The sequence below is a fragment of the Bombina bombina genome, chromosome 6 (assembly GCF_027579735.1).
Source record: "Bombina bombina isolate aBomBom1 chromosome 6, aBomBom1.pri, whole genome shotgun sequence".
Taxonomy (NCBI): Eukaryota; Metazoa; Chordata; class Amphibia; order Anura; family Bombinatoridae; genus Bombina; species Bombina bombina.
The window spans coordinates 1,065,443,455-1,065,463,345 of NC_069504.1; the positions used below are offsets into that span (position 1 = coordinate 1,065,443,455).

At 39.2% G+C, this 19,891-nt stretch overlaps 1 protein-coding gene across 5 annotated transcripts in view; it reads left to right on the forward strand.

Annotated features, from left to right (window-relative positions):
* Positions 1-19,891, forward strand: part of LOC128664173 (homeodomain-interacting protein kinase 2) — a 148,108-nt gene that overhangs the window by 87,872 nt on the left and 40,345 nt on the right. For all 5 annotated transcript variants that reach the window (XM_053718936.1, XM_053718937.1, XM_053718934.1 and 2 more), the window contains 4 exons: positions 590-713; positions 8,768-8,887; positions 17,553-17,639; positions 19,533-19,717. In XM_053718936.1, the coding sequence (XP_053574911.1) occupies positions 590-713; positions 8,768-8,887; positions 17,553-17,639; positions 19,533-19,717 (516 nt within the window). The remainder of the gene's footprint in view (positions 1-589; positions 714-8,767; positions 8,888-17,552; positions 17,640-19,532; positions 19,718-19,891) is intronic.

Below are 19,891 nucleotides of genomic sequence, written 5' to 3' on the forward strand. Positions count from 1 at the left end.
TGATACACTGGGGTTGCTGCTGCTGCTGCTGCTTTAGGGATGGTGCTGTGGTTGTGTTAGGAGAGTGGGATTCTGCAGCTCTCCATTCATAAATGTACCGAGGCAGATGGAGGAGAGCTGAGATTTGCATAGTAATAAGATTGAGAGTGGTCAGGACTGGAAGCTCATTTAGTAACAATCCAAATAGCGGTTGCGATGAATTAACCCCTTAACCCAGAGAGAGAGAGAAAGACGGGGTTAAGGGGTTAATTCATTGCAACCCATATTTGGATTGTTGCTAAATGAGCTTCCATTCCTGACCACTGTCAATCTTATTACTTCTCTTGAATTCCTGGCTGTCAAATTAACTCTTTACTGCCTATGTAACTTGGGCAGATTGTTCTTTACTAAAGTTACGTTTACTTTGTTCTTTAAGAGATGCACATCATTTTTTTGTTTTTTTATTTTTGTATTTTGTATCCGTAATAAAATATATTTATTCAATTTCATGCAAACATTTTATTTTATTGTAGGTAATTGTGTAAGATGTTTATGTTTGTATTGACATTAAAATTGCCCCTTTTTTTTTCTCGTATCCTTTCTCTTATAGGGCTCCTGAAATTATTTTGGGATTACCGTTCTGTGAGGCTATTGATATGTGGTCGCTGGGTTGTGTTATTGCAGAGCTTTTTTTGGGCTGGCCTCTGTACCCTGGAGCTTCTGAATATGATCAGGTGAGTTAAAGGGATATAAAACCCAAACATGTTCTTTTGTGATTCAGACAGTGTTTCCAATTTACTTATATTATCACATTTGCTTTGTTCCTATGGTATTCTTTGTTGAAGAGCTACCTAGGTAGACGTCTGGAACACTATATGGTAGGAAATAGTGCTGTCCTCTAGTTTCCTTGCAAAAGGATAACATTCTTGCAAAACTGCTGCCATATAGTGCTCCGGGGAAGTAAGGTCTTCTTAAAGGGACAGTCAACACCTGAATTGCTGTTGTTTAAAAAGAAAGATAATCCCTTTATTACCCATTCCCCAGTTTTGCATAACCAACAGTTATAATAATACACATTTTACCTCTGTAATTATCTTGTATCTAAGCTTATGCTGACTGCCCCCTTATTTCAGTTCTTTTGACAGACTTGCAGTCTAGCCAATCAGTGCTCAGTCCTAGGTCACTTTACGTGCATGAGCTCAATGTTATCTATATGAAACATGTGAACTAATGCCCTCTAGTGGTCAAAATGTATTCAGATTAGAGGCAGTCTTCAAGGTCTAAGAAATTAGCATATGTACCTCCTAGTTTTAGCTTTCAACTAAGAATACCAAGAGATCAAAGCAAAATTGGTGATAAAAGTAAATTGGGAAGTTGTTTAAAATTGCATGCCCTATTTAAAACATGAGGTTTTTTTTGGACTTGACTGTCCCTTTAAATTACTAACCTAATTGTCTAAAAATGGTTCGGCTCCTAAGCTTTACATTCCAGATTTTAAAATAAAGATAGCAAGAGAACGAAGAAAAATTGATAATAGGCGTAAATTAGAAAGTTGTTTAAAATTGCTACTCTATCTGAATCATGAAAGTTTGATTTTGACTAGACTATCCCTTTAATGAGTTTGTGCCCTAAGCTAACCAATCACTGTGTAGTTGTTGCATGTTCAAGTACTTTATTTTTTCTACTATAGGGACGCTAAAGTAAAAATTAAACTTGATTCAGATAGCAGGCAATTGAAATAATTTTTTTTTTATTTCCGTTATTAAATTGCAGAGTCTTTTTATATGAGACAGAAATAGGACTATTTAAAATTAGTCAGAAAAAATCTACTGCTCATTTGAAATTGCATTGTTTTTATCATGTATTTGTTGCTTATGTATTCTACTGAATTTAATGGTACTTTAACCCTTTGAGTGCTAAGCACTTTCCCACCTGGGTGCTAAGCTGTTTTTAAGTTTTTTGTTTTTGTTTGTTTTTGGGGTTTTTTAAATATTTTTTTCTTCTGTTAAGTGTGATCAGTCCACGGGTCATCATTACTTCTGGGATATTACTCCTCCCCAACAGGAAGTGCAAGAGGATTCACCCAGCAGAGCTGCATATAGCTCCTCCCCTCTACGTCACTCCCAGTCATTCTCTTGCACCCAACGACTAGATAGGATGTGTGAGAGGACTATGGTGATTATACTTAGTTTTATATCTTCAATCAAAAGTTTGTTATTTTAAAATAGCACCGGAGTGTGTTATTACCTCTCTGGCAGAGTTTGAAGAAGAATCTACCAGAGTTTTTGTTATGATTTTAGCCGGAGTAGTTAAGATCATATTGCTGTTTCTCGGCCATCTGAGGAGAGGTAAACTTCAGATCAGGGGACAGCGGGCAGATGAATCTGCATAGAGGTATGTAGCAGCTTTTATTTTCTGACAATGGAATTGATGAGAAAATCCTGCCATACCGATATAATGTCATGTATGTATACTTTACACTTCAGTATTCTGGGGAATGGTACTTCACTAGAATTACACTGTAAGAAATACATAAAGCTGTTTAATAACTAGAGATTATGTTTAACGTTTTTGCTGGAATGTAAAATCGTTTTCATTTACTGAGGTACTGAGTGAATAAATGTTTGGGCACTATTTTTCCACTTGGCAGTTGCTTAATCTGTTTTCTGACAGTTTCTGTTCTCCCTCACTGCTGTGTGTGAGGGGGAGGGGCCGTTTTTTTGGCGCTTTTACTACGCATCAAATATTTCAGTCAGCAACTCATTGTATTCCCTGCATGATCCGGTTCATCTCTACAGAGCTCAGGGGTCTTCAAAACTTATTTTGAGGGAGGTAATTTCTCTCAGCAGAGCTGTGAGAATTATAGTTTGACTGAGATAAAAAAAACAAAAAAAAAAAACGTTTATTCTGTAATTTGTTTCCTGCTTTCAGGGATTAAACCTTTGCTAAAGTTGTGTTGTTTACAAGGATTGAGGCTATAACTGTTTCAATTTATTAATTTTCAACTGTCATAGATCTTCTGTGCTTCTTAAAGGCACAGTACGTTTTAATATTATTCTAATTGAATTGTATTTCCAAGTTGCAAGTTTATTTGCTAGTGTGTTAAACATGTCTGATTCAGAGGATGATACCTGTGTCATTTGTTGCAATGCCAAAGTGGAGCCCAATAGAAATTTATGTACTAACTGTATTGATGCTACTTTAAATAAAAGTCAATCTGTACAAATTGAACAAATTTCACCAAACAACGAGGGGAGAGTTATGCCGACTAACTCGCCTCACGTGTCAGTACCTACATCTCCCGCTCAGAGGGAGGTGCGTGATATTGTAGCGCCGAGTACAGCTGGGCGGCCATTACAAATCACATTACAGGATATGGCTACTGTTATGACTGAGGTTTTGGCTAAATTACCAGAACTAAGAGGTAAGCGTGATCACTCTGGGGTGAGAACAGAGTGCGCTGATAATATTAGGGCCATGTCAGACACTGCGTCACAGGTGGCAGAACATGAGGACGGAGAACTTCATTCTGTGGGTGACGGTTCTGATCCAAACAGACTGGATTCAGATATTTCAAATTTTAAATTTAAACTGGAAAACCTCCGTGTATTACTAGGGGAGGTGTTAGCGGCTCTGAATGATTGTAACACAGTTGCAATACCAGAGAAAATGTGTAGGTTGGATAAATATTTTGCGGTACCGACGAGTACTGAGGTTTTTCCTATACCTAAGAGACTTACTGAAATTGTTACTAAGGAGTGGGATAGACCCGGTGTGCCGTTCTCACCCCCTCCGATATTTAGAAAAATGTTTCCAATAGACGCCACCACAAGGGACTTATGGCAAACGGTCCCTAAGGTGGAGGGAGCAGTTTCTACCTTAGCTAAGCGTACCACTATCCCGGTGGAGGATAGCTGTGCTTTTTCAGATCCAATGGATAAAAAGTTAGAGGGTTACCTTAAGAAAATGTTTGTTCAACAAGGTTTTATATTGCAACCCCTTGCATGCATTGCGCCGATCACGGCTGCAGCGGCATTCTGGATTGAGTCTCTGGAAGAGAACATTGGTTCAGCTACTCTGGACGACATTACGGACAGGCTTAGAGTCCTTAAACTAGCTAATTCATTCATTTCGGAGGCCGTAGTACATCTTACTAAACTTACGGCGAAGAATTCAGGATTCGTCATTCAGGCACGCAGGGCGCTGTGGCTAAAATCCTGGTCAGCTGATGTTACTTCTAAGTCTAAATTGCTTAATATTCCTTTCAAAGGGCAGACCTTATTCGGGCCCGGGTTGAAAGAGATTATCGCTGACATTACAGGAGGTAAAGGCCATGCCCTGCCTCAGGACAAAGCCAAAGTTAAGGCTAGACAGTCTAATTTTCGTTCCTTTCGTAATTTCAAAGCAGGAGCAGCATCAACTTCCTCTGCACCAAAACAGGAAGGAGCTGTTGCTCGCTGCAGACAAGGCTGGAAACCTAACCAGTCCTGGAACAAGGGCAAGCAGGCCAGGAAACCTGCTGCTGCCACTAAAACAGCATGAATTGAGGGCCCCCGATCCGGGATCGGATCTAGTGGGGGGCAGACTTTCTCTCTTCGCCCAGGCTTGGGCAAGAGATGTCCAGGATCCCTGGGCGCTAGAGATAATATCTCAGGGATACCTTCTGGACTTCAAATACTCTCCTCCAAGAGAGAGATTTCATCTGTCAAGATTGTCAACAATCCAGACAAAGAAAGAGGCGTTTCTACGCTGCGTACAAGAGCTCTTGTTAATGGGAGTAATCCATCCAGTTCCACGATCGGAACAGGGACAGGGGTTTTACTCAAATCTGTTTGTGGTTCCCAAAAAAGAGGGAACTTTCAGACCAATCCTGGACTTAAAGATCCTAAACAAATTCCTAAGAGTTCCATCGTTCAAGATGGAGACTATTCGGACAATTTTACCTATGATCCAAGAGGGTCAGTACATGACCACTGTAGATTTAAAAGATGCTTACCTTCACATACCGATTCACAAAGATCATTATCGGTACCTAAGGTTTGCCTTCCTAGACAGGCATTACCAGTTTGTGGCTCTTCCATTCGGATTGGCTACAGCTCCAAGAATCTTCACAAAGGTTCTGGGTGCTCTTCTGGCGGTACTAAGACCGCGGGGAATCTCGGTAGCTCCATACCTAGACGACATTCTGATACAAGCTTCAAGCTTTCAAACTGCCAAGTCTCATACAGAGTTAGTGCTGGCATTTCTAAGGTCACATGGATGGAAGGTGAACGAAAAGAAAAGTTCACTCGTTCCACTCACAAGAGTTCCCTTCCTGGGGACTCTTATAGATTCTGTAGAAATGAAGATTTACCTGACAGAGGACAGGCTAACAAGACTTCAAAGTGCTTGCTGCACCCTTCATTCCATTCAACACCCGTCAGTGGCTCAATGCATGGAGGTAATCGGCTTAATGGTAGCGGCAATGGACATAGTACCCTTTGCACGCTTACACCTCAGACCACTGCAACTGTGCATGCTAAGTCAGTGGAATGGGGATTACTCAGATTTATCCCCTTCTCTGAATCTGGATCAAGAGACCAGAAATTCTCTTCTATGGTGGCTTTCTCGGCCACATCTGTCCAGGGGGATGCCGTTCAGCAGACCAGACTGGACAATTGTAACAACAGACGCCAGCCTTCTAGGTTGGGGTGCCGTCTGGAATTCTCTGAAGGCTCAGGGACAATGGAGTCAGGAGGAGAGTCTCCTGCCAATAAACATTCTGGAATTGAGAGCAGTTCTCAATGCCCTCCTGGCTTGGCCCCAGTTGACAACTCGGGGGTTCATCAGGTTTCAGTCGGACAACATCACGACTGTTGCTTACATCAACCATCAGGGAGGGACAAGAAGCTCCCTAGCTATGATGGAAGTATCAAAGATAATTCTCTGGGCAGAGTCTCACTCTTGCCACCTGTCAGCAATCCACATCCCGGGAGTGGAGAACTGGGAGGCGGATTTCTTAAGTCGTCAGACTTTTCATCCGGGGGAGTGGGAACTTCATCCGGAGGTCTTTGTCCAAATACTGCGACGTTGGGGCAAACCAGAGATAGATCTCATGGCGTCTCGACAGAACGCCAAGCTTCCTCGTTACGGGTCCAGATCCAGGGATCCAGGAGCAGTCCTGATAGATGCTCTGACAGCACCTTGGGACTTCAGGATGGCTTACGTGTTTCCACCCTTCCCGTTGCTTCCTCGATTGATTGCCAGAATCAAACAAGAGAGAGCATCAGTGATTCTAATAGCACCTGCGTGGCCACGCAGGACTTGGTATGCAGACCTGGTGGACATGTCATCCTGTCCACCTTGGTCTCTACCTCTGAAGCAGGACCTTCTGATACAGGGTCCCTTCAAACATCAAAATCTAACTTCTCTGAAGCTGACTGCTTGGAAATTGAACGCTTGATTTTATCAAGACGTGGGTTTTCTGAGTCAGTTATTGATACCTTAATACAGGCTAGGAAACCTGTTACCAGAAAGATTTACCATAAGATATGGCGTAAATACCTATATTGGTGTGAATCCAAAGGTTACTCTTGGAGTAAGGTTAGGATTCCTAGGATATTGTCTTTTCTACAAGAAGGTTTAGAAAAGGGTTTATCTGCTAGTTCATTAAAGGGACAGATCTCAGCTCTGTCCATTCTGTTACACAAACGTCTGTCAGAAGTTCCTGACGTCCAGGCTTTTTGTCAGGCTTTGACCAGGATTAAGCCTGTGTTTAAAACTGTTGCTCCACCATGGAGTTTAAACCTTGTTCTTAATGTTTTACAGGGCGTTCCGTTTGAACCCCTTCATTCCATTGATATAAAGTTGTTATCTTGGAAAGTTCTATTTTTAATGGCTATTTCCTCGGCTCGAAGAGTCTCTGAATTATCAGCCTTACATTGTGATTCTCCTTATTTGATTTTTCATTCGGATAAGGTAGTCCTGCGTACTAAACCTGGGTTCTTACCTAAGGTAGTTACTAACAGGAATATCAATCAAGAGATTGTTGTTCCTTCTTTATGCCCAAATCCTTCTTCAAAGAAGGAACGTCTACTGCACAACCTGGATGTAGTCCGTGCTCTAAAATTTTACTTACAGGCAACTAAGGAATTTCGACAAACGTCTTCTCTGTTTGTCATTTACTCTGGGCAGAGGAGAGGTCAAAAAGCTTCCGCTACCTCTCTTTCTTTTTGGCTTCGTAGCATAATTCGTTTAGCTTATGAGACTGCTGCACAGCAGCCTCCTGAAAGAATTACAGCTCATTCTACTAGAGCTGTGGCTTCCACTTGGGCCTTCAAGAATGAGGCCTCTGTTGAACAGATTTGCAAGGCTGCAACTTGGTCTTCGCTTCATACTTTTTCCAAATTTTACAAATTTGACACTTTTGCTTCATCGGAGGCTATTTTTGGGAGAAAGGTTCTTCAGGCAGTGGTTCCTTCTGTATAGAGAGCCTGCCTATCCCTCCCGTCATCCGTGTACTTTTGCTTTGGTATTGGTATCCCAGAAGTAATGATGACCCGTGGACTGATCACACTTAACAGAAGAAAACATAATTTATGCTTACCTGAAAAATTCCTTTCTTCTGTAGTGTGATCAGTCCACGGCCCGCCCTGTTTTTAAGGCAGGTAAATATTTTTTAATTTATACTCCAGTCACCACTTCACCCTTGGCTTTTCCTTTCTCGTTGGTCCTTGGTCGAATGACTGGGAGTGACGTAGAGGGGAGGAGCTATATGCAGCTCTGCTGGGTGAATCCTCTTGCACTTCCTGTTGGGGAGGAGTAATATCCCAGAAGTAATGATGACCCGTGGACTGATCACACTACAGAAGAAAGGAATTTATCAGGTAAGCATAAATTATGTTTTTTTTTAACTTTTTTTTTTTTTTTTTTTCCAGATTCCCAAAACTTACACTCTTAGAAAGGTTAGGCGATTACCTTTTCAACGGGGGGTCTTGGGCGTCTGTAGCTGCTTAGATGCCTGATGCAGGCTTCTAAGCAGCATGTCCCCTGCTCCTGTAACACATTGTGAATGTTAAATAAAGGTGCGCGGTGACGTCATCGCGTCACTGTGCATAACGTGAAGCCCCGGGTTAGGAGCGGGTGGGAGCCCCCAGATCTTCCTCAAGGTGGGAGAGGGCTAGCGACGACTCTGAGCCGTGGTTGGCACCAGAGTCGGAAACTCTGCAACGACTCGGTCGTCGTTGGCAGTCAAGGGGTTAAACTGAAAAATGAATACTTAAAAAAAAAAAATACAGCACAAGCTTAAAGGGACATGAAACCCAAAATATTTCTTTCATGATTCAGATAGAGCCTATAATTTTAAACAACTTTCCAAATTACTTCTATTATCAATTTTGCTTAATTCGATTGGTATCCTTTGTTGAAGGAGCAGCAATAGACTACTGAGAGCTAGCTGAACACATTGGTAAGCCAATGAAAAGAGGTATATGTGTGCAGCCACCAAACAGGAGCTAGCACCCAGCTCCTGAGCCTACTTAGGTATGATTTTCAACAAAGGAAACCAAGATAACTAAGAACATTTGATAATAGGCAAAAATTAGAAAGTTGTTTAAAATTGTATGCCCTGTCTAAATTGTGAAAGATACAATTTAGGTTTCAGGTCCCTTTTTAAGCTTCCTGTGACCCACAATCCAGCAATTGGACATCCGTGACCCAACACTGTCTGTTGCAAAATACCATTCCTTGCACACCGTAGCACTGATTTACATTGGTCTGTTCATTTCTTCCTCCTTTTATTTTGCTTTAGATTCGCTATATCTCGCAGACACAGGGTTTACCAGCGGAATACCTGCTCAGTTCTGGGACAAAGACCACACGATTTTTTAATAGAGATGGCGACTCACCATATCCACTCTGGCGTCTGAAGGTGAGAATAGTTTAAAAAAAATTTAAACACATCCTTAGTATATGAGTGTTACTGTGACATACCCTCATTTTTTTCATGTATTATGCTAAAATATTTTAAAAATATTATATATAACAATAAGTACATTTATTTTAAAGTTAAAGGGATATTAAACACTGAATACATTTCCCTCAAATTAGGAGTGCCACCATTTTGGAACCTAAGTTTTACTGCAGGTATCTGAAGTAGAGTTGCTGCACATGTGCAAACACATAGCCCTGTAATGCAGTGAAACATGGCAGCACCCATGACTAAAGGGAGGTGGGGAATAACCTTCGTACTATGTTTATTTGTAGTTTAATGTCCCTTTTAAACTACGCTTAATCTTAGCTAAGAGGTAGAGAAGTGATGATTTTTTTTAAATTGAATTACAAACTTAATTGTCAAATTGCTATGTTCCATGAATGATCTAGACTAAGTAAAATGTATTTAGCTTTGTATCCTTAGCATAATAATTATTATTGTTTAATTAGTATAATATGTATGCTTTAATTAAATCTTAAAGTTTAATAGAGATCAAAGGCCTTAAAACCAGTACTTTGGTTCATACTGTTTATCAGAAGCATGACTAAGGGCAGAACTTTGCTAAGATGCCACTTACAGCTCAGTATAACCTCTCACTAAAAAGAAAATACTGAGGTACCTAGAGGTGCAATACATGAAATATTTAGTTTACTACACTTTTATACAGCAGACCAAGTGTGCAGATTTGAAGGCGGCCAACGCATATCCTGTGATTATCATGCTTTGTCAGAGTTTATTGTGATGAAGTTCACCTACAACTATTAGAGGACACTTTTTATATTGAAACAACTCAGTATAGCCTGATCGAAACAGGAAATGGGGACATAGTACAAAATAAAAATAAAATGGCATGTTATTACACCTGTATACATTTCTTTCATGTAATTAGCAAGAGTCCATGAGCTAGTAACGTATGGGATATACATTCCTACCAGGAGGGGCAAAGTTTCCCAAACCTTAAAATGCCTATAAATACACCCCTCACCACACCCACAATTCAGTTTTACAAACTTTGCCTCCGATGGAGGTGGTGAAGTAAGTTTGTGCTAGATTCTACGTTGATATGCGCTCCGCAGCAAGTTGGAGCCCGGTTTTCCTCTCAGCGTGCAGTGAATGTCAGAGGGATGTGAGGAGAGTATTGCCTATTTGAATGCAGTGATCTCCTTCTACGGGGTCTATTTCATAGGTTCTCTGTTATCGGTCGTAGAGATTCATCTCTTACCTCCCTTTTCAGATCGACGATATACTCTTATATATACCATTACCTCTGCTGATTCTCGTTTCAGTACTGGTTTGGCTTTCTACAAACATGTAGATGAGTGTCCTGGGGTAAGTAAATCTTATTTTTTGTGACACTCTAAGCTATGGTTGGGCACTTTGTTTATAAAGTTCTAAATATATGTATTCAAACATTTATTTGCCTTGACTCAGAATGTTCAACTTTCCTTATTTTTCAGACAGTCAGTTTCATATTTGGGATAATGCATTTGAATTAATCATTTTTTCTTACCTTCAAAAATTTGACTCTTTTTTTCCCTGTGGGCTGTTAGGCTCGCGGGGGCTGAAAATGCTTCATTTTATTGCGTCATTCTTGGCGCAGACTTTTTTGGCGCAAAAATTCTTTTCCGTTTCCGGCGTCATACGTGTCGCCGGAAGTTGCGTCATTTTTTTACGTTATTTTGCGCCAAAAATGTCGGCGTTCCGGATGTGGCGTCATTTTTGGCGCCAAAAGCATTTAGGCGCCAAATAATGTGGGCGTCTTATTTGGCGCTAAAAAATAAGGGCGTCGCTTTTGTCTCCACATTATTTAAGTCTTATTTTTTCATTGCTTCTGGTTGCTAGAAGCTTGTTCTTTGGCATTTTTTCCCATTCCTGAAACTGTCATTTAAGGAATTTGATCAATTTTGCTTTATATGTTGTTTTTTCTCTTACATATTGCAAGATGTCTCACGTTGCATCTGAGTCAGAAGATACTACAGGAAAATCGCGGTCTAGTGCTGGAGCTACCAAGCTAAGTGTATCTGCTATAATTTTTGGTATCTGTTTCTCCAGCTGTTGTTTGTATTGCATGTCATGACAAACATATTAATGCAGATAAAATTTCCTTTAGTACTGTTACATTACCTGTTGCTGTTCCGTCAACATCTAATTTTCAGAGTGTTCCTGATAAACATAAGAGATTTTTTTTTTTAAATCCATTAAGAAGGCTATGTCTGTTATTTCTCCTTCTAGTTTACATAAAAGTCTTTTAAAACTTCTCTTTTTTCAGATGAATTTTTAAATGAACATCATCATTCTGATACTGATAATGGTTCTTCTGGTTCAGAGGTTTCTGTCTCAGAGGTTGATGCTGATAAATCTTTGTATTTGTTCAAGATGGAATTTATTCGTTCTTTATTTAAAGAAGTATTAATTGCATTAGAAATAGAGGATTCTGGTCCTCTTGATACTAAATCTAAACGTTTAAAAAAGGTTTTTAAATCTCCTGTAGTTATTCCAGAAGTGTTTAATCTCCCTGATGCTATTTCTGAAGTAATTTCCAGGGAATGGAATAATTTGGGTAATTCTTTTACTCCTTCTAAACGTTTAAGCAATTATATCCTGTGCCATCTGACAGATTAGAGTTTTTTTGGACAAAATCCCTAAGGTTATGGGTTGTCTCTACTCCTGCTATATGTGCTACTATTCCTACGGCAGATAGTACTTAATTTAAGGATCCTTTAGATAGGAAAATTGAATCCTTTCTAAGAAAAGCTTACTTATGTTCAGGTAATCTTCTTAGACCTGCTATATTTTTAGCGGATGTTGCTGCAGCTTCAACTTTTTGGTTAGAAGCTTTAGCGCAACAAGTAACAGATCATAATTTTATAGCATTATTATTATTCTATAACATGCTAATAATTTTATTGGTGATACCATCTTTTGATATCATTAGAGTTGATGTCAGGTATATGTCTCTAGCTATTTTAGCTAGAAAAGCTTTATGGATTAAACTTGGAATGCTGATATGTCTTCTAAGTCAACTTTGCTTTCCCTTTCTTTCCAGGGTAATAAATTATTATCTCAACTGTTTCTGGAAGGAAGGGAACTTTTTTACCAAAGGATAAAAAATCTAAGGTAAATTTAGGTCTAATAATCATTTTCGTTCCTTTCCTCACAATAAGGAACAAAAGCCTGATCCTTCATCCTCAGGAGCGGTATCAGTTTGGAAACTATTTCCAGTTTGGAATATATCCAAGCCTTATAGAAAACCTATAGCCAGCTCCTAAGTACCCATGAAGGTGCGGACCTTATTCCAGCTCAGCTGGTATGGGGCAGATTACGTTTTCTTCAAAGAAATTTGGATCAATTCCGTTCTCAATTTCTGGTTTCAGAACATTGTTTCAGAAAGGTACAGAATTGGCTTCAGTTAAGGCCTCCTGCTAAGAGATTTTTTTCTTTCCCGTGTCCCAGTTAACACAGCAAAGGCTCAGCATTTCTGAAATGTGTTTCAGATCTAGAGTTGGCTGGAGTAATTATGCCAGTTCCAGTTCTGGAACAGGGGCTGGGGTTTTATTTTATCTCTTCATTGTACCAAAGAAGGTCAATTCCTTCAGACCAGTTCCGGATCTATCAATATTGAATCGTTATGTAAGGATACCAACATTCAAGATGGTTACTGTAGGACTATCCTGCCTTTTGTTTAGCAAGGGCATTATATGTCTACAATAGATTTACAGGATGTGTATCTGCATATTCCGATTCATCCAGATCACTTTTAGTGTCTGAGATTCTCTTTTTAGACAAGCATTACCAGTTTTGTGGCTCTACCGTTTGGCCTAGCCTCAGTTCCAAGAATTTTTTTCAAAGGTTCTCGGTGCCCTTCTTTCTGTAATCAGAGAACAGGGTTTTGGTATTTCCTTATTGGACGATATCTGGGTACTTGCTCAGTCTTCTCATTTTCGAAGAATCTCATACGAATCGACTTGTGTTGTTTCTTCAAGTTCATGGTTGGAGGATCAATTTACCAATCAGTTCATTGATTCCTCAGACAAGGGTAACCTTTTTAGGTTTCTAGATAGATTCAGTGTCTATGACTCTGTCCTTGTCAGACAAGAGAAGTTTAACATTGATATCAGCTTGTCAAAACCTTCAGTCACAATCATTCCCTTTGGTAGCCTTATGCATGGAAATTTTAGGTCTTAGGACTGCCGCATCAGATGCGATCTCCTTTGCTCGTTTTCACATGCGACCTCTTCAGCTCTGTATGCTGAACCAATGGTGTAGGGATTACTCAAAGATATCTCAATTAATATCTTTAAACCGATTATACGACACTCTCTGACATGGTGGACAGATCACCATCGTTTAGTTCAGGGGGCTTCTTTGTTCTTCCGACCTGGACTATAATCTCAACAGATGCAAGTCTTACAGGTTGGGGAGCTGTGTGGGGGTATCTGATGGCACAAGGGGTTTGGGAATCTCAGGAGGTGAGATTTCCGATCAATATTTTGGAACTCCGTGCAATTTTCAGAGCTCTTCAGTCTTGGCCTCTTCTGAAGAGAGAGTTGTTCATTTGTTTTCAGATAGACAATGTCACAACTGTGGCATACATCAATCATCAAGGAGGGACTCACAGTCCTCTGGCTATGAAAGAAGTATCTCGAATTTTGGTTTGGGCGGAATCCAGCTCCTGTCTAATCTCTGCGGTTCATATCCCAGGTATGGACAATTGGAAAGCGGATTATCTCAGTCGCCAAACGTTGCACCTGGGCGAATGGTCTTCACCCAGAGGTATTTCCTCAGATTGTTCAAATGTGGGAACTCCCAGAAATAGATCTGATGGCTTCTCATCTAAACAAGAAACTTCCCTGGTATCTGTCCGGATCCCGGGATCCTCGGGCGGAGGCAGTGGATGCATTATCTCTTCCTTACAAGTGTCATCCTGCCTATATCTTTCCGCCTCTAGTTCTTCTTCCAAGGGTATTCTCCAATATTCTAAAGGAATGCTCGTTTGTCCTGCTGGTAGCTCCAGCATGGCCTCACAGGTTTTGGTATGCGGATCTTGTCCGGATGGCCTCTTGCCAGCTGTGGACTCTTCCGTTAAGACCAGTCTTTCTGTCTCAAGGTTCTTTTTTCCATCAGGATCTCAAAACCTTAATTTTAAGGTGTGGAGTTTGAACGCTTGATTCTTGGTCAAAGAGGTTTCTCTGACTCTGTGATTGATACTATGTGACAGGCTCGTAAATCTGTATCTAGAGAGATATATTATAGAGTCTGGAAGACTTATATTTCTTCAGGATGGTTTAGATAAAGGTTTGTCCGCAAGTTTCTTGAAAGACAAATCTCTGCTCTTTCTGTTCTTTTTCACAGTAGGATTGCTAATCTTCCTGATATTCATTGTTTTGTACAACCTTTGGTTCGTATAAAACTTGTCATTGAGTCAATTTCTCCTCCTTGGAGTTTGAATTTGGTTCTGGGGGCTCTTCAAGCTCCTCCTTTTGAACCCATGCATTCTTTGGTCGTTATATTACTTTCTTGGAAAGTTTTGTTTCTTTTGGCCATCTCTTCTGCCAGAAGAGTCTCTGAATTATCTACTCTTTTTTGTGAGTCTCCTTTTCTGATTTTGCATCAGGATAAGGCGGTGCTGCGAACTTCTTTTGAATTTTTTACCTAAGGTTGTGAATTCTAACAACATTAGTAGAGAAATTGTGGTTCCTTCATTATGTCCTAATCCTATGAATTCTAAGGAGAAATCATTGCATTCTTTGGATGCTGTTAGAGCTTTGTAATATTATGTTGAAGCTACTAAGTCTTTCCGAAAGACTTCTAGTCTATTTGTCATCTTTTCCGGTTCTAGAAAAGACCAGAAAGCTTCTGCCATTTCTTTGGCATCTTGGTTGAAATCTTTATTTCATCATGCCTATGTTGAGTCGGGTAACACTCCGCCTCAAAGGATTACAGCTCATTCTACTAGGTCAGTTTCTACTTCCTGGGCGTTTAAGAATGAAGCTTCGGTTGATCAGATTTGCAAAACAGCAACTTGGTCCTCTTTGCATACTTTTTCATTCAATTCTACCATTTTGATGTGTTTTCTTCTTCTGAAGCAGTTTTTGGTAGAAACGTACTTCAGGCAGTGGTTTCAGTTTGAATCTTCTGCTTATGTTTTTTCATTAAAATTTTATTCTGGGTGTGGATTATTTTCAGCAGGAATTGGCTGTCTTTATTTTATCCCTCCCTCTCTAGTGACTCTTGTGTGGAAAGATCCACATCTTGGGTAATCATTATCCCATACGTCACTAGCTCATGGACTCTTGCTAATTACATGAAAGAAAACATAATTTATGTAAGAACTTACCTGATAAATTCATTTCTTTCATATTAGCAAGAGTCCATGAGGCCCGCCCTTTTTTGTGGTGGTTTTGATTTTTTTGTATAAAGCACAATTATTCCAATTCCTTATTTTATATGCTTTCGCACTTTTTTCTTATCACCCCACTTCTTGGCTATTCGTTAAACTGAATTGTGGGTGTGGTGAGGGGTGTATTTATAGGCATTTTAAGGTTTGGGAAACTTTGCCCCTCCTGGTAGGAATGTATATCCCATACGTCACTAGCTCATGGACTCTTGCTAATATGAAAGAAATGAATTTATCAGGTAAGTTCTTACATAAATTATGTTTTTATTCTCCCATTTATATTCCTGCAGCATTAATGCTATGGATTCTAATCCTTTAGAGTCTTTTAAAACACCAGCTTTTAAGGGTACTCCAGCTTGTATTAGCTTTGTAAGTGGCTTAGCTATTGCGTAGAGCTGGCCATAAAGTGACGCAAATAGATGGATTAGATCCGTTATCGAATCATAGTTAATAGTAACAGGACTGCTGGCTAGCACCCAGTAGTGCATTGCTGCTCCTTCAAAAATGGAAACCAAGAGAGCAAAGCAAATTTTATATCAGAAGTAAATTGGAAGAGTGTATGCTCTATCTAAATCAGCAAAAACAAACATTTTGGGTTTAATGTCCCTATTAAGGGATTCCCTCATTTTACCAGGTTTGAGCTTTAATTTCCAGCACTGATATGTGTATCACGTCAGTGGATGTTTGTTAGTACCTACCCCTGCATTATGTGACGGTAGGTGTCTACTGTATTCCTATAGACTGTGCTAGCTGGCATTGATGAGCGCTCTACACATTCTTTAGTTATGAATAAGTATAAAAGCTTAATGTGAAGGTGATACATAGAATTGATTACATTGATCGATTTACTTGCACTGACCTCACCTCTTCTTGCCCAAGTCTTCACGTTGTGACTCTGCTCTCACATGCTGACATAAACATTTAACGTGAAATTAGAGCTTAAAGTGAATATAAATTTTGATGCTAAAGTGCCCGGTTTTAAAAAATTTGATTAAAAACAGGGGAACTTTAATTCATAAAAATTTACATTTCACCCCTGTTGTGAAAAAAAACTTACCTTTCTTTCATGTAATTAGCAAGAGTCCATGAGCTAGTGACGTATGGGATATACATTCCTACCAGGAGGGGCAAAGTTTCCCAAACCTCAAAATGCCTATAAATACACCCCTCACCACACCCACAATTCTGTTTTACAAACTTTGCCTCCTATGGAGGTGGTGAAGTAAGTTTGTGCTAGATTCTACGTTGATATGCGCTTCGCAGCAGGCTGGAGCCCGGTTTTCCTCTCAGAGTGCAGTGAATGTCAGAGGGATGTGAAGAGAGTATTGCCTATTTGAATGCAGTGATCTCCTTCTACGGGGTCTATTTCATAGGTTCTCTGTTATCGGTCGTAGAGATTCATCTCTTACCTCCCTTTTCAGATCGACGATATACTCTTATTTATATACCATTACCTCTGCTGATTTTCGTTTCAGTACTGGTTTGGCTTTCTACAACATGTAGATGAGTGTCCTGGGGTAAGTAAGTCTTATTTTCTGTGACACTCTAAGCTATGGTTGGGCACTTTATTTATAAATTTCTAAATATATGTATTCAAACATTTATTTGCCTTGACTCAGAATGTTCAACATTCCTTATTTTCAGACAGTCAGTTTCATATTTGGGATAATGCGTTTGAATCAATCATTTTTTCTTACCTTAAAAATTTGACTTTTTTTCCCTGTGGGCTGTTAGGCTCGCGGGGGCTGAAAATGCTTCATTTTATTGCGTCATTCTTGGCGCAGACTTTTTTGCTCCAGCTTCCTCCGGTCGTCTCAAGCCATTTCTGATGTCAGAAATGATGGATAGGTCATCCTCCAATCACGGCTTCCCCCCCCGGGGGAATCTGTGTCTGATTCACTGCTGTGATTGGAGGAAGCTTGATTCCTCATTTTAGACCCAGGAAGAGGCTTTGCGACGGGTGGAGGAAGCAGGAGCTGATGTGAAGATTAAAAGGTAAGTTTTTTTTCACAACACGAGTGAAATGTAAATTTTGATGAATTAAAGTGCCCCTGTTTTTAATCGAATTTTTAAAAACTGGGCACTTTAGCATCAAAATTTACATTCACTTTAATTCGTGGTTCAATCAAGCAATTGTTTTATAGTTATTTCAGTTTGATAAAAATAAAGAAACCAGGAATCATTTTTATTTTTTGTCTATTTTAGACTCCTGATGACCATGAAGCTGAAACAGGCATTAAATCGAAAGAAGCTCGGAAGTATATATTCAACTGTCTTGATGACATGGCACAGGTAAAAAAAATGTATATTACATATGGCATGGGGATTTATACAATCTGGTTCCATAAATGAATAGTGAAATATGTGTTGTGAAATAACATTTAAAGGGATAGGAATGTCAAAACTTGCAAGAGTCAGATAGAGCATGCAATTTTTAGACACTTTTAAAATCACTTCTATTTTCAAATGTGTTTTGTTATCTTGATATCCCTAGCTGGTGATTGGTGCCTGCATACATTTGTCTCTTGTGATTGGATAACAAGATGTGTTCATCTAGCTGCCAGTAGTGCAATGCTGTTCCTTCAGCAAAGGATAACAAGAGAAGGAAACATGTTAGATAATAAAAGTAAATGTATAAGTAATTTTAAAATTGTATGTTCTATCTGAATTATGAATTCAATTTTGGGGGTTTCCTGTCCCTTTAAGCCCTTTGCGACTGCCTATGCTCAGAGACCTTTTTGTACTTTTTAACTAAAATTAGACTTTAAAAATAAATGTGTGACTCGCTCCTCCCATATTCTTTCTGCCTCCTCAATTTGAAATTAATTTTCCCAACTTGTTCCAAGTAAATTTTAATATTTAAATTAAACTACTCCTTTTATTATAAATAATTGCAATTTGTATTACATCTTATTTTAAAATGATTTTTACCTTTTTATTCCTTTTTTCTAACTTCATTTGTGAAGGATTCATGGCTTCCTGTGCAGACCCACAAAGGGGCTATGGTACAGGAAGGCAAATAAGTAGCTTTGAAGTGGTTGTAATAGCTGCAGTCAGTTTCTTGGCCATGTTCAGTAAAGGACTTTTGTTGCAAAATCTTGTGACAGTAGAACTTAAAGGTATAGACTACACCAGAATTTTTATTGTTTTAAAAGATAGATAATCCCTTTATTACCCATTCCCCAGTTTTGCATAACCAACACGGTTATATTAATATACTTTTTACCTCTGTGATTACCTTGTATCTTAGCCTCTAAAGACCGCCCCTTATTTTAGTTATTTTGACTCTAGCATTTTAGCCAATCAGTGCTAACTCAAAAATAACTCCACGAGAGTGAGTACAATGTTACCTTTATGGCTCACATGAACTATCAGTGTCTAACTGGGAAAAATTGTCAAAATGTACTGAGATAAGAGGCAGCCTTTAAGGGCTTAGACATTAACATATGAGCCTACCTAGGTTTAGGTTTTAACAAAAAACACCAAGAGAACAAAGCAAATTTAATGATAAAAGTTAATTGGAAAGTTGTTTAAAATGGCATGCCCTATCTGAATCATGAAAGTTAAATTTTAACTACACTGTCCCTTTAAGCTCCGTAATGATAGCTCCTGTATTTAGCTATACGCAGCAGCTAAACTGAGAATTTCTCATTTAGCAAGAAAACAAGTACGCTGTTTGCTATTTTTTTCTTTTTACTTTGATTTAACATATTTTTTTTTTTACTAAAGTAGTATAGTTTCATATCCATTAAAAAAATAAAATCTTTATTTAGAACAGTAGCCAATACGTTTTATAAATAACATTTTCTGTTCTTAAAGGAATTAAACATTTTTCTGCATGAAAAACACTAATGTTAGCTATTTATTATGGATGTGAATTTGGATCCGCATGCCGAATAAGGCGTCTCTTTTTGGCATTCGGCTCTTTTTGGAGATTTATTCTTATGACAATAGACTAAGATCTGGATATGGACAGATCTTAGTGTGTTGAAATCTGGGTCTCAAAGAGCCGAATACCACAAGCGGCTGCCGCCTTCTGCATTTGGATCCTAACAAAAGATCCAAATTCACATCCCTATTGTTTATTTAGATTTTAAAACTAACAGTGCATGTTTGTACACAGCTGATCCCTGGGAAAATATGGATTTCACTGTGTTTAAGGTGGTCTATTCTGTTGTTTTTAAGGTGAACATGGCGACTGATCTAGAAGGTAGCGACATGCTTGTGGAGAAAGCTGATAGACGGGAGTTTATTGATCTCTTGAAGAAGATGCTGACTATTGATGCAGACAAAAGGATAACGCCCATCGAGACCCTCAACCATCCCTTTGTTACCATGACACATCTTCTAGACTTCCCGCACAGCTCACAGTATGGCATCTACTTACGTCTGGGAGTGGTCACTTGGGCAAGGGGAAGTGCATAAGGAAATGTTAGGTGGTTGGGATGTTGGAGAAAAATAAACCAATCTATAAATTCCAACAGCTCAATAAACTGCTTCAGTTTAGATAAATGGTTCTTCCGTTTAAAAGAAATCTAATGATA